This window comes from Vigna unguiculata, chromosome 3 (genome assembly GCF_037176805.1).
Source record: "Vigna unguiculata cultivar grain cowpea cultivar isolate G323 ecotype 2 chromosome 3, ASM3717680v1, whole genome shotgun sequence".
Classification (NCBI taxonomy): domain Eukaryota; kingdom Viridiplantae; phylum Streptophyta; class Magnoliopsida; order Fabales; family Fabaceae; genus Vigna; species Vigna unguiculata.
In genome coordinates, this window is record NC_140794.1 from 55,041,421 (window position 1) to 55,055,727 (window position 14,307).

General features: G+C 28.3%; 1 protein-coding gene and 1 pseudogene across 17 annotated transcripts; one reads left to right on the forward strand and one right to left on the reverse strand.

Moving 5' to 3' along the window:
* Positions 1–6,003: 6,003 nt before the first annotated feature.
* Positions 6,004–6,986, reverse strand: LOC114177333 (dehydration-responsive element-binding protein 1A pseudogene; annotated as a pseudogene).
* A 2,730-nt stretch (positions 6,987–9,716) lies between these two features.
* LOC114176525 (kinesin-like protein KIN-14J) lies at positions 9,717–13,720 on the forward strand. Of its 17 annotated transcripts, none has more exons than XM_085671336.1 (7): positions 9,719–10,883; positions 11,048–11,145; positions 11,520–11,711; positions 12,035–12,442; positions 13,117–13,200; positions 13,298–13,388; positions 13,489–13,720. In XM_085671336.1, exons 4-7 carry the CDS (start codon positions 12,308–12,310, stop codon positions 13,548–13,550), a joined length of 372 nt encoding a protein of 123 aa, XP_085527462.1. In that variant the 5' UTR covers positions 9,719–10,883; positions 11,048–11,145; positions 11,520–11,711; positions 12,035–12,307; the 3' UTR covers positions 13,551–13,720. The 17 variants fall into 17 exon arrangements, 9 of the variants coding, with proteins under 9 accessions (XP_085527462.1, XP_085527461.1, XP_085527464.1 ...); XM_085671339.1 differs by having other exon boundaries at positions 9,724–10,206; XM_085671337.1 differs by having other exon boundaries at positions 9,724–9,969; positions 10,128–10,206; positions 11,048–11,711.
* The last annotated feature ends 587 nt before the right edge of the window (positions 13,721–14,307 follow it).

The following is a 14,307-nucleotide window of genomic DNA, read 5'->3' on the forward strand; positions in this document are numbered from 1 at the left end:
GATTGATATTCCAAAACCAAATCATAGCACATTTGACGAATCCTACTAAGTTTCAGATCAAAATCATTACCATACAATTTATAAAAATAATATTCTAACATGTCCATCTTGTACCTTGGATCTAAAACTGAAGCAATTGCCAATATGTTATATAACAAAAAACAAAGAGAATGAGAAATATGTTATATATATATATATATATATATATATATATATATATATATATATATTATATTATATTATATTATATATTATATTACTATGTATATATATATTATATGTGTGGATATCTTATGTTTATATATATATATATATATATATATATATATATATATATATATATATATATATTTATAGATATATATTTATTTTAAGTATATATTATATTATATAATAATATAAATATAATAATATATATTATATTATTATGTATATATATTATATGTATATGCGTAGATATTTTATGTTTATATATATATATATATATATTTCTTTTAAATTTTTATAAAATTGTAATGTTATAAATTTGTTTATAAAAGATCTCACTAGTTAAATGATTAATTTGTTTTATACGTATATATTATATATATTATATTATATTATTATGTATATATATTATATGTATATTATATTATATTATATTACATGTATATGTGTAAATATATATATATATATATATATATATATATATATATATAAAAGTATATTTTATTTATATGTATATATACTATATTATATTATATTATATTATATTATGTTATATTTTATGTGTAAATATATTATTTATTTATATATATTTTTTAGATTATTTAATAAATTATAAATAATTTAGTAATTTAAGCGGGGACGGGTATTTGGGCGGGTATATATATATCCCCATCCTCATTCCCATCCCCAGTTGAAAATTTCGGGTATTACCCATACCCATACCCATACCCAGTCAAAGCGGGGATTCCCCGTCAAAACGGGGATGGGTTCGGGTTATACCCACGGACACGAATTTATTTGCCATCTCTAATCCCCTTATATTATAACATAGATCCGACATTACGTGTATAAAAAATATTCCTAACAAAAATTATATATGACTATAATTTTTGTCTTATCATAATAATATATCCAACACTAAAATCTATCATATTTCATGATGACTCTATTCCTATCAGTGGCATTATGTACTTTCGCACAAATATCCACAAAGTCTATTTCATTTGATATAATAAATATGTAAATTATTAAGATACTAGAATATAAAATATCTTTTATCTTTTATATATATATATATATATATTATAATATTATTTTATTTTCAGTTGATATGAAACTTTTAATCTAAATTTTTATAAAATAATTTATTTGACAAATCTTAACTAAATATGTGTCAAGTGGGTACATAAATTAATTAAATTTTATTAAATGATAATTTCTAGATATATATATTATAAATAATTGAACGATTAACTTTTCAATGTTTTGTAAAAATAACTATGTCAACTTAATGGATGAACCTTTTAGCTACTACAATGAAAATGAATTATAGTTGTTAATAAATATAAGTAAAAGGTATTATCTAGTAGTTTTTATTATATTTGTTCTAATGTTCATATTTATGAAGAGAGTTTGAATGCAAAAGAATTTAAATATATTAAGTTAAATAACTAAGATAAATTAAACAATTCAAATATACCGTATACCAGTCAATCCACATCTCTTTTTAATACCCCACGAACCCATTCTAAATTAAAAGTTATATATATTTATTCGGACCATGGTACTTTTACAAATTATTTTGATAAAATTTAATTTTTAACAAACATTAAACATTTTTTTTTGTTACATAAAATCTTTTTTTTCATTTATTAAAATGTTCACGTGTTCATTATCATAAATTTGTCAATAAAACTATAAAAAAATAATTTTCCTATTCAATATAACCCACAACTCCCCAACCTATTATATCGAAACACTTTGCTTCAGCAAATAAAACATGCAAGAATTGGAAGATTTTTTGTATTGTCTCACTTGTTTTTATTACATTAAAGTTATAACTTTTCAAGTTTTTTCATTTTCAACACGTACATACATGAAATTTGAGGGTAATAAAAGAAAATTTTGAAAGTAATTAGTAACTTACAGAAAAGTGAAATGACTAAAATGTGGTTTCAAGGATTGACACTGTGAAGCAACTTTTCACAACTTGTTGATATACTACTCCAACCAAATCTTCGAATATTAACTAATTTTAGTTACAAAACATATTTAATTATTATAATAATCAATTTAGACATTAATTTATAAATTAAAAGTTATTAATAACTAAAATGATTTAAAAAAAAATATAGTTGATTTCTAAATTTGTACTTAAAATAATTTATATCTTCCATATGATAACAATTAAATTAGAAATAGAATACAATGTTTGGCAAAATAGAGCAAATATAATAATACTAACAATAGAAATTTCTTTTATGATTCATTGCGCAAGTGACTTCTATTTATTTCCATACATAATTTAAAAATATTACTATATGTTGGTATCCTTTTTAGAAGACTACTTAAGGATGATACACGAATATTCTCTAAGACAAATATGACTCTTGTAAGATAGATAATTTTGATACACACATGTGGAGCTGTGAAACACTAAAGATGTGTTTTTTTATAAAGTGGATTTGAAAGAAAGTGTGAGTATGAATTTGAGAATAAAATTTATATTTGTATTAAAGAATTTGGATGTGAAAAAGAATAAATTTAGTAGCATAACTTATAAGTAATTTAAATGATATTAATATATATATATATATATATATATATATATATATATATATATATATATATATATTAATAAATTAAAATATAAAATTATTATTTTATCTTCATAATTAAAAATACGATTATTATTTAATAATATTTATTATTATTATTATTATTATTGAATATTAGTATTATGCATCACACTTTCCTCGCAAATATTTGGATGTTGAAGAGAAAGTTAAGCAAACATTTTTTTTAATATTTAATTTGTATTGTTTTGTGTGTTATGTAAAAAATAAATAAATGCATTTCCATCTCGTAAAATAAAAAAAAACCATTAATCTAAATAACGTTACTATCATATCTTTTCTTTTAAATCCATTCTTCCAAATTCATCTTAAAACAAACACATGATTATTTATTTAATTAATTATACATTATTTCTATTTGAATAGGAAACACAAATGATTATTTAATTAATTATACATTATTTCAATTTGAATAGGAAATGATGTTAAAATTTAGTATTTCGAATACTTTTGTCATACATATTATATAATATCTAAGAGAATAATATTAAATATTGTTATGCTACAAATGTGATATATAAAGTTGATCTCTTTAAACTAAATGACATTATATGAATGTCAAATATTTAAAGTGAAAAAAAAATTGTGTTCTTTACTTCTTTTTTTAGTTGCATATAGTATTATGAATATTTACGTACATTAAAAAGTTATTTGAAATTTAACTACCGAGAACTATGAATTAAACGTATAAAAGACGGTTGAATTTATATGTTATAATTATGGGTTATGTGGTCAATCACTTAGGTGAAAATAAAGATCAAAGGGGTCATCATACACCTGAGGAAAAATATACTATATGAAAAAGAAAACAAAAACAAGAAATTCATCCTTGAGGGAAGATTGTTGGAAATAATCCAAGTGTGAGTCAAAAAGTCTCACATTGGATAAAATAGACAAAGTTAAACACTATATAAAAATAAAGACCCATAACATCATTGCCTTAAGATTTTGGGGTAAAAATGATATCAAATATTTTATATGTGTAAGACTAATGTCATATAAACATATGGAATCACAATCTCTCAATATAACTATAACTATAACCCATATGAATATAACATATAAACCCAACAAATACCATATCAAAATATATAGAAAACACGATATATTATGTCAATCCATGTCTTCTCTTTAATATATGATTAGATAGTAAATAGAAAAAAAAATGTACTCATCGTTAATATCTTACCTTTTCTTAGCTTTTTTTATTTATTTATTATTTTAGGATTAAATTTTTTTTATTGCTAATATTTTTTTATTAAATAAATCGTAAAATTATTTTTAAAATTATATATTTCAATTTTTTAGAATTAATATATTTTTATTAAATTAATTATAAGATTATATTTGTAAAAAAAATTAAAATTATTTTCATTATTAATATATTTATGTTAAATTAATTATAACTTTATGTTTGAAAATAAAATTTAATTAAATATTAATTTTTATTGATATTAAAAATGATATTTAGTGAGTTAAACATATTTTTAATAAATTATAATTTTATTTAAGAAAAAAGATAATGATTAATTATATTTATTTCTTATAATTATTTTTTATTTTTGATTTTTTTTATCTTTTTATGACTTTTTTTGTATTTATTTCACTCAAATTTAATTCTTTTAAGGTCATTCTGACTTGCCATATCAATATTTTTATCTACATCTCTAATTAATGTTTTTTTCTTTCTATTTGATTTATTATTTTTATTTTATTTATTGAATTTATATTAAGATTATAAATGTATTTCTTTTGATCAATTGTTTTTCGATATTCTTTTATTAATGAATTTTGAAAATTTTTTTACACATACTTTGATGAGAAGCTAGCTTTTTGCTTTGGGTTAAATTGCAGAATTAATAAATTGTATAAAAAAATTATAAAATAAATTTTAAATAAAAAATTTGTGTTTTAGACTTTGAGATTGTGTATATAAATTTGGGTTGGGATCATCTTAATGGTTCAAATATCGTACATGATTAACATTTAGGGAGTGCTTTTATGGACAAGTTTCCTGTAGCCAATTAATGGAGAGTGATGATTTAGTAGAGACAATGCTGTTCGTTTTCAATGAAAGGAAGCGAATGATAGACGATGATTTGTGAGGTTGTACTGTAATTTAAATCTCGCTGTTTTGAGGAGATGTGTGAGATAACTTTGCCAATTTACCACTCTATCCCTTGTTATTATATTGGAAAATATAACATCTCCGCTGCTGAAACTGCAATCATGGGCTTGAGGTCTGCATAAAGAGCAAGATGTTTCATTAACTCTACTTCCCTTCCCTTCTATGTTGGTCTGTTTGATTTTCCATATCACACATAAGTTTTACAGAATTTTCATGTACATATGATGAAGTAATGGAACAAATACACTTTACTTGTATCCGATTTCAACTTGTTTCCCTTTTCTCCACTTAAGCGATTCTAGTTTTTATGTATCCGGTTTCAAGTGCTTTAGTTTTGTATTCGGATACCTATTGCTTGTATCCGATTTGAGCAGCTTCTTGTTTTTTATCTTTTGATTGTTATTACGTTGTGACAGGAAGTTGGTGTTGTTTTGTATTCGGATACGTATTTTTTTTCAATTAATAAATATCTTTAATATTGCAATTTATGTAGAACAAAATTCAAAATTAATTACAACTTATCTAATTATTATTTTATTTTATATTTAACACCAATGACAATTTAGTAATTTACTTTTTTCATAAATTAAATTTTATTTTTTATTATTACTTAAATCCTACACAAACTTTCACACACAAAATTTACTCTCAAATTTGTTCAACTATCATCTCCAAATTCCTTCAAAAAAATAACACAAACTACACCCTCAAATCCACCGAAATCAATCATCTCCATCTTTCCTAATCTTTCTATTCATGAGAACAAATCCTTAATGATTTTAGAATTTCTACCTTAGTGATGCTTGTACAAATTTGGTATAGTTGTCATTAACTATCCAAAAAAAACGTGCTATTTCATGAGTTGAGTTGGACCTATTGTCCTTCTATTGTCCTTTAAGTTGGACCTACATCATTTACTATTAAATATTAATTAAAGATGGAAATGGATCATGATGATCATGAGAGTATTATTCTGATTAAAGGAATTACTATAAAACTATTTATGTAGAAAATTCAGAAATACAAATAGTATAATTTTAACAGCAATACAGATATCATAATTTCAACTAAAATCAATTATAAACAAGAATTTAATATAAGAAAACGATACTCCTGATCATGTACAAGAACCAAAATCGAAAGGAAGAGAAAGAAAACTGCACACTACATACAGCAAAACGCAAAATTGCATGCGCATATCAGAAGGAGAAGGTCCACAAAGAAACTTCAGCATCATCCTCAAGACAGGTACAGTCTCTAACATATGTTAAAAAAGAAGGCGATCGCAGAGGCTCATCCGCCATGTTCTGAAGCCACTCATGCATGTCTTCAAATCCTAATGTGACTGGCATTCTTATCTCATCCAAATCACAAAACTCCCTAAACACTTTCCTACTGTTGTCATCTTCATCAACGCCGACACCACACCTGCTAACTTCGCACTCAACCACCGCATTCACATTCTCGTTCTGTAATTTGTCGACGCAACTGTCTTCCGCGGCAATCGCCACAACAGCCGCCGCCGCCACTCGCCGTATCTCCTTGGCATTTGTGGACGCCGGCAAGGGCAACCGCCACGCTGAATCGGCGAAGTTGAGACAAGCGGACTTCCCTCGGAGCGCGAGCGCGGCAACGTCGTGCGCACGTGCGGCCATCTCAGGGGTTGGGTACGTTCCGAGCCAAATCCTTGTGGATTTGTCATTTGGGACACGCACCTCGCAGACCCACTTGTTGTTCTTCCTCTGTCGCACCCCTCGGTAGACGGGGTGCCGTGTCTCCTTAAAGATTCTCCGGCCGGCACGTTTCTTGGGGCGCGCCGACGCTAATGCATGTAGTTCCTCGTCGGAGTGAAGGACGTTGGGAGAGGAGCTTGTTTCCGGGGAGGAGCAAAAGTAGGAAGCTTGGTTGGAGTGGGTTAATGATTGTGTGGAATTAATGTTCATTGTTTTGGTTTAGTGGTTGTTGAATTGTGAAATTGACTAAGTGAGAAAAAGTGAGAGGGTGTGAATGAACTATGTTTCGTGTGGTGTGGAATATAAGTAACTTTTTTGAGGTTTGGAAGTGAGGAAATTGACGCACGTGGCTACGATGTAGACACGGACACGGGTTGTTTGCGGTTCCTCTTGCTGCTTGGTAACGTTCGAAACATTGTCACTATCTGTTGCTACTTGCGAAACTTAACACTTTGACTTTTACCGTCTTAAAAGCTGCAGTGACCAATGACCAGATTCGGATAATATAATCAACGTCAATGGTTTGAACCATTTGGTTATCTTTGGCCAACCAGAGTACAAGACGTGTTTGGAATTTTACACTTTTCACACAAAGTAAAACAGGAAAACATGATATGACATAATGACATACCTCTCGATTTGGCATAGTTCAGAGGGTTTGGGCTCATTTACATGGGTCACAGTTAAAACACCCTTAAAATGTTTACTCTACAAGAAGTTTCATCGAATCAAAAATACCAACAAGAGTAAAATTATTTATTTTATAAAGCACAAAACTTATTTAAATAATTAAAATATAAAATATTATTTAGAAAAGTATTTATGTACAGGAAAAATATTTCCTCAATCTAATTTCAAACTTAATATGAACAAAATCTTGTTGAACTTACGTCAAATTAGGTTGACGTCATGTCAAGATGGGTTAATATGTTCAATTTTGCAATTTATTACTAGCAATGAATGTATTGAAATTCCATACCATTAGAAAATAGGTCATCTCATGTTCACTGTACAAATTTAAAATAGCAACTTTTTAAAAAGTATTTAGTCTCCTAAAACAAATAAAAATCATTTTTAAAAAAATAATAATTTGAATATGTTTTTCATTTTTATTTATAAAAAATGAAAAAAGGCTTAACTTTTCCTGACTTTTAGAAATTAGAAGTTATATATTGTAATGAAATAATATTAGGTGATTCTTAAGAAAAGAAATGGAATACGCAAAGGGAATTTGGAATTTGGAGAGAGTACGTTTATTTTTTAAATAAATCCATAGTTCTTTGAATATGAGCTTATTTCCAAACCCAAACAGGAAGGAACGTTTTCCTTGTTTTTTTTTTTTTCATTTTTGTCTCAGTTCCCGCCCCCTTCTAAACTAGGAGACAGAGATTTGTTCTCTAGTTATGTGACCATCTTCTAATTCTTTTTAAAATATTATTACTTGCCTCATCATGTCACCACCAGAAAACATAATTTTATTTTGTAAATATTACTATCAACTTATTATTTTTTAAATAAATAATATAAATTTTTTTAAATTTTTTTATCAAATAAATATTTGTGTTAGTATTGAATGAACGAACACTAAATATAAAACTAAAGTAAAGAAAGTTAGCGTCAATTATAGTACATATTAACCTTCATCTCATTCATCCATATTTTTCTCTCCTTCTCTTTCATCCATATTCTTTTTGTGATCTCTTTCTTGATATTTATTTTAATAAAGATTAATTTTAATAATAAAAATAATTAATTACTATAGTTTTAAAATTTATTAATTAAAATAATTTAAAAATATAAAAATTATAATTGATAATTAAAATCATTTTTATTATGATTTGTTTTCTAAATTAATCACTAACATTAATTATAATTTTTTTAATTATGAAAAAATTGGTCTTAAATTAATAAATTGATTTTCATATTAGTCTTTAAACATTTTTTTTTTGTTTTAAATTTGATTATTATTCAAGAATTTTTTTTAGTACGTGTATTGTTTTTCTTTTCAAATCTTCGCCTTATTTGAAAATTTGTTTTTTTTTTTAATATCAGTGCGGTAAGGGCTTTTTGCTCCGGTTATTTTTCTCATTTTGTCTCGGGTCTGGAACCAAAGCATATTGGGACGAGGTCAAAAAGCACCCTTTTTGACCTTGGTTGTTACCGAGGCTATAGAGTCCCTTTTATGCCTCGGTTCTAAATGAACCGGGCCATAGGGTTCCTTTTCTGCCTTGGGTCCACGAGAACCGAAGTCATATGGTAAAAATATTTTTTTTTCATCAAAATTTTTGCAAAACCAAGGTCATATAGTACCTTTTTCCTTCGGTCTTGGTAAGAACCGAGACCTATTCCACTTTTGTTTTTAAATAAATTTTCTGTTTTATTGTGATTCCCACAATTAACCCTGCATATTTTTTTTTTCACAAAGCAGCACAAATCAGAAAAGAATATTTTCTCAAACATCCACAATCCAAAAACATTTAAAAGATATTGAAATATACACAATCCAAATACATATATTCTAATTAATACTACTGTACATTTGAATTATGAAATTTGCACATGCTATCCTACCAAACTGTATGGACTTCACGAGAATTGGCAAAGTACTCTTCATCAATTTTGAACAAGAAAGTAAGTTTTCTTATTTCTTTTTTACTTTCTTGGATATGGACGAGGACATTGTTAAGAGATGGTGTGTGTGTTTGTTTGGGATTTTAACTTTGAGAAATTCGTAATTTATTGCAAAATTAAAAAAAAAACATAATTTGTTAATTTTACTTTTTTTCAATTAAACTTAATCTTTAATCTATCATATTAATCAAATCATTCTGAAACTTTCACCAACTTTACTTTTAAATCCAATCACTTTCACACCCAAATTTCACTACAAAAAAGTTTAATTTTAGTAAGGGTTTATTACTTGGGACTATTATAACCCCTGCTAAAACATAAACATAACAGAGGTTTTAAGAACCCTCTTTAAGTTTAAGGGGTTTTTAAAGAAACCTCAGTAAAATTTAGTTTTTAATTTTTTTTTCATTCAAAAATTGAGAAACAACTGGACTCACGTCTCATTCTATCATCTTCGCGTGCCTCTCAGCAATTTTCTTCTCTCTGATTTCAAATGACAGTGCCTAGAGGAAGACGAACTTAACAAATTTTCTTCTCTCTGATTTCAAATGACAGTGCCTAGGAGGAAGACGAACTATTCTTCTCTCTGATTTTTCTTTTCTCTCTGATTTCTTCCTCTCGGTGTTTGCTCGAGGTTAGATTTCAGTTTCGTCATCGATCAACGATTATGCCTTACCGTTCTCCCTGCTTTCAATTTCTCCTTTGCTTTCAATTTCGTGTCACTACTCTTTAGATTTCATGACATGCTTTCATTTTCATCTCATTCAATTTCGTTTTCCATCTATCACCAAGAAAAACTCACGAATCCCAACAGCACAAAGCACTCATCTCCTCCTCATTCTCCGTTCCGGTGCCGGTGGTGAGCTGTAAGGTTAGATTATCACACTTTGGGAATTGAATCATTATGCTGAAACCGAGTAATTGTAGTAGCTATGGGGACCACATCATGAATGACATTTCTTTCCTTCTCTTCTCTGTTATGATGAAAACGAAAAATATTAAAATATAGAAAGATTAGAAGATTCTGTTGAACAATGAGTTTGAAGTATGTAAATACCTAGGGTTCAAGTCTTTGTCTCTTAGAGAGTATATTCAGGTGATTACTTTAGTAAAAATGTGTTGCGATCACATCAATATGCTTCAAATTATCTAACATCCAGTTTTGTTATGACTTATGTATTGGTTCTTCAGAGAGGATGCATATCTAGTTAAGATGCAGCATACCGTATTGTCACTTCCTCATTTTTATATAATAGTTAGTTCGTATTACTGTTGGTATTCTATGAGCAAAGCTTGTTAAGTTTGATTTTTTTGATCACTTGGACCATGCTTGAATTGATGAAAAAGGATGAAACATAGAGTAATGGAATGATATAATAATAGTTGTCGATGCTTGTACTGTTTGAAATGAAATGCAATTAGTTTGTGGATTTGAGAAGGTTTGGTTGCAAATAATGAGAAGAAAACAGAAGAAAATAATCTCCAAGTGCTCAAAGGTTTTTTAATAAGCACTCCTGTAAAGACTCCTTGCAGAATTCTTTGTGGCAGGTAGGTATGATAGTAGGTTATTGGAGCTAAATATAAGTTATGTTTTTTTTTTGTGCTTTTTATGTTTCATAGTCTCTGTTTTCTAATGTGCAGACATTAAGTTAGAGAGCTTGTTTACTTTTGTACTCTTTCTTCTACGCTAAGGCATTCACTTTTTACTTTAGGGAAATGGTTCTTTGAATGAGCTAATCAGTGTAAAAAGGTTTTTGGTAGCGTTGGATGAATTGGGATTGTCTGGATTTGAATTGTCAGACTAGAGCAGGTATAAGAAGTTCTGTTATGCAATGTAGTTTGAGAGATTGTCATTTATGTACATGAATTTAATTGGTTGTCCTTGACTAGATGGGTTGGCTAGATAAATACCTCATTTGTCCGTACATAGGAAATAGAAGGTTTGTTTCATCTTTGTCGCATAATGAAGGAGAATCACTGAACAATTTGATTATGATATCTATTATTTTATGGTTGAGGTTATGTATACTTCAATTTGTTTCTTTAATGCTGGAACTGGACTTTGTCTAATAAAATAAACTGGTTGGCCCTGTCCGAATATGATTCTCAATTTCCATTTTTCTTTAGTAAACGTGGCAAGTTTTGTCCTAGTAATTTAATCTTGAGGTTTGAGAATGTATGCAGGGATCAATGGTGCCTTTGTTGCAACGTCTTGAAACTCTAAAAATTCATTTTTCTTATAATGCTGCACGAGAAAATATCCAAAGTTATTCTATAAAGAGATGGGACCAGTCAAATCTAATGTCCTCAAAGGAAAGTAATAGTTGCCTCATGCTTCAAATTTTCAACATGCTTTTGATGGTTCTCTTGGATCAGGTATTTTGATAAATTAAAAATTGCCATGCTCTTCGTAGATTACTACATGATTGAATATTGTTAGGAGTGCAAAGATGCCATGTGACTTTTCTGGTTTTTCTGTATTTGACTATTTTATCATTTTTTTATTTGTTAACTAAATTTGTGTTATCAACCCAGTTATATACTTAAGAAATGTTGTACCCAAAAGAAAAAGCAAAAGTAAGGAATGAAAGGATGAAAACAATTTCAAATGCTTTTCTATCTCAGCATTTCTGGTAAAATTGGGTCTATGTCCAACTTATGTTGAGTTTTGGGTTCCTAAACCCTCTTTTATGATGCAGTCGATTCCTGAAGAAGATGGCCGCATTCAGAACGTATCGCATTCTCGTAAGCCATCTACTGATACAAGCTTTGGGTCTGGAACTGATGTGGCATAGTGGAACGTCCTTCAATTCAATACGGGTAATACTTCCTCATTTATAATAAAATGTGGAGCAAACTCAAATTCAGAACTTATCATTAAAGCCGAGGCTAGAGTTTAGGAACCTAAAGGAGGTGAGATTGTGAGGGTTGCCCCAAGGCCGTCCATTTTAGAAAATTTGAGCTTGGAAGAAATGAAACAAGTATTTGCTGAACTACCCGAGGCTTTAAGATTGCTTGCCCTAGCAAGGACTGCAGATGGAACTCGAGCACGATATTCTAGATTATATAGGACCTTGGCTATGAAGGTTCCATCACTTAGGGATCTGGTAAGTGAGTTTGAAAAAGGGGGTGCACTGAAAGATTTGAGGATGTGAAATTTTAAGAGGAAAAATGTTTATGAAATTCACCTTGTATGCCTTGAGTTGCTTGCATGTGAGGCATCGGTTTGGGGGCACGGGCCATTGAGTGTTGAGGAACCATTGTGTGCATCATGTACAACTATTATTTTGTATGCTTGTTAGTGTATTTAATAGTAATTATCACAGTTTTTTTATACTGCAGATTTTGTTTATCAAGTCTAATTAAATCCAAAGAACGAGGCTTATTTTTTTCACTTGATGATTGATAATTAAAGAAAGTTTAGACAGTTGAGACTTGATTTTCTTTCGGACTTCTATATGGGAGGATCTTCGATATTCTTGAGTGTTGGGAAACCATTGTGTGTGCATCATGTACAACTATTATCTTGTACGTTTGTTTTTGTACTTGTAATTATCAGTTTTTTTATACTGCAGTTTTGCTTATCAAGACTAATCAATCCAAAGAACGAGTCTTATTTTTTTTACTTGATGATTGATAATTAAAGGTTTAAAACTTGATTTTCATTTGAACTTTCTATGCAAGAGCATTTAATACTCGGAAATAGATCAATTTGAATATTGCAAATTAAATATGATTAACACTCGGAAATAGATAATTTTTCATTTTTATATATTTCTAGGCTCATCGTGCTGCATTCTTGTTGAGGAAAATTCTGCAAGTAATTGAGTTGCACTTTTCAAATCAAGTTGAAAGCATGAAAAATGTAAAGTTACAGTTCTTTTCACATTTTCTATTGTAGAATGTCAGGTTTTTTAGTTGTTCTTGAACAATGACTATTTAACTATGTTGCATACCTGAAGCAAAACTATTGTTTCAAAGTTCGTGAGGGAAAATATCAAACAAGAATACAAGCACTTAAGACCTTGGCACTAGGGACAACCGAAGAGAATGAGATATTTTTTGATGTTGATTGATTTGGGTCAATGCCTTACTATTCTTTTATATTTTTGCTATCTGCTAATTTTCTTTTAAAGCTGCCTCAACTTTCTACAGGTTCTTTCAAGGTGGGTTCAACAATTGAAGGTGCAAACCTATCTCAAGCCTTATCTTTGAATTCAAAATAACCGAACAAACTAGCAATATAAATCTTTGTTTTGGTTAAATTTACTCACTATTGTCATTATTATCATTGATTTTACGCACACACACACATTTATGGAACCGAATTACACCAATTATTATGCCCTTAATTCCTATATATGGAATGAGTTTTATTGATCCAATCATTGAAGTATAATTATATATAATTATTGACCCATGAAAGGAACTTTTAATCCAATAGTTGGTTGAGATAAAAATATCCAATTTGAAGATATTGAATGGTATAATAGTTGACGTGAGTTTGCATGTTTAACAGCTACCCTCCTAGTATAATTGTTGTAGCAAATAAAGTGTAAAATGAATTTAATATGATAAAAAATGCATTGAAATATTTGTTTTGCATGGTAAGTAAGATCTGAAAAGGAAGGAATATAGTGAAAATGAATATACATTCCAGATCCATTTTTCTAACTTTATTAATTTTTTTTTCTTTGGTCTTCCACCTCCATGTGCACCTCAATCAAGTAATTTGTTTTGTCATATTTCATGAATAAGTATTATTTATATAATTTGTTTTACATTAGATTTTGTATATATGAATTTGATTTTATATTCAGTTTTAGGAATATATAATCAATTTATTGCTTGCTTATTTGTATTGGTACCATTTGAATGAATATTGATTGTTTATTTTGAAGTGGCCTTGAAGTTTTTGCTGGGGGTTTTCGGAACCCCAAGCATTACTGGGGGTTTTCGGAACCTCATGCAT

Coding starts and splice junctions, on each gene's coding strand:
- LOC114176525 (XM_085671336.1), top strand. CDS start 12,308: ATGAAACAAGTATTTGCTGAACTACCCGAGGCTTTAAGATTGCTTGCC. Junction 13,201..13,297: donor AAGTTGAAAGCATGAAAAAT/GTAAAGTTACAG, acceptor GCATACCTGAAG/CAAAACTATTGTTTCAAAGT. Junction 13,389..13,488: donor AGGGACAACCGAAGAGAATG/AGATATTTTTTG, acceptor TCAACTTTCTAC/AGGTTCTTTCAAGGTGGGTT.